Raw genomic sequence first — 792 nt, 5'->3', positions numbered from 1 at the left:
GACCATACCGTGCCGAACCTTGTCGCGTGGTCCACCGCTGTGCCTGTTGGAATCGCACTGACCTTCGCCCACAGTTTGACGAGGCCAAGGAGTTCTTGGCCAACCACGCTGACTCGGCCGAGTTTCGCGATCTCATGTCAGCCCTGTCCCGACTGCACAAGCTGATCCTCGACTCGTACAAGGAGTCGCTCACGCCCATGACGGTGTACGTCGAGTCGACGACGCCGGTGCGGGGTCGAATGCAACACGTCCTCCCCAAGCGCGAAGTCTGCGACAAGCTTCTCGGGTCGTACATACACACGACGGAGACGATCTACAGGATCATACACATACCCACTTTCATGGCCCAGTACGAGATGTACTGGGACGGAAAACTGCAGGGCGACACATTTCTGCCCCAGCTTCTGGCCATCTGCGCCACGGGTTCGCGGTTCGAGGCCAAGTCAAAGGGCTTGCGCAAGAGCATTGGCACCGATTTCGACGGCGTTCACATCCCGACGGCCTGCGAGCTGGTCAAGTCCTGGCTCCACAGCTTAAAGGGCAAACAACTGATTGACTTTACGACGCTGCAGACGGAGATGCTGCTCCTGCAAGCCATGCGCATGACGGCGGCGAGGCCACAGGTCTTGTGGACACAATTGGGCGCCATTCTCGGCATGGCCATGACGATGGGGATGCACCGGGATCCTTCCGAATTCGAACCCCAAATCCCCGTCTTCTCGGCCGAGATGCGGAGGGAGAATGTGGTTCTCCATCCTTGAACTCGACCTTGCACGTCTCACTCGTCTGCAG

At 58.8% G+C, this 792-nt stretch overlaps 1 protein-coding gene across 1 annotated transcript; it reads left to right on the top strand.

The window, feature by feature from the left end:
• Window positions 1-134: 134 nt before the first annotated feature.
• On the top strand, window positions 135-761 carry VDBG_05600 (conserved hypothetical protein; the record flags this gene model as incomplete). The annotated part of the gene is made up of 1 exon (XM_003004441.1): window positions 135-761. The coding sequence occupies one exon, from the start codon at window positions 135-137 to the stop codon at window positions 759-761; it is 627 nt and encodes a 208-aa protein (XP_003004487.1).
• Window positions 762-792: the final 31 nt, after the last annotated feature.

The sequence above is a fragment of the Verticillium alfalfae genome, genomic scaffold (assembly GCF_000150825.1).
Source record: "Verticillium alfalfae VaMs.102 supercont1.6 genomic scaffold, whole genome shotgun sequence".
NCBI classification, from domain to species: domain Eukaryota; kingdom Fungi; phylum Ascomycota; class Sordariomycetes; order Glomerellales; family Plectosphaerellaceae; genus Verticillium; species Verticillium alfalfae.
The sequence above is the reverse complement of the archived record's forward strand: the minus strand, read 5'-3'. Positions and strand labels throughout refer to the sequence as shown.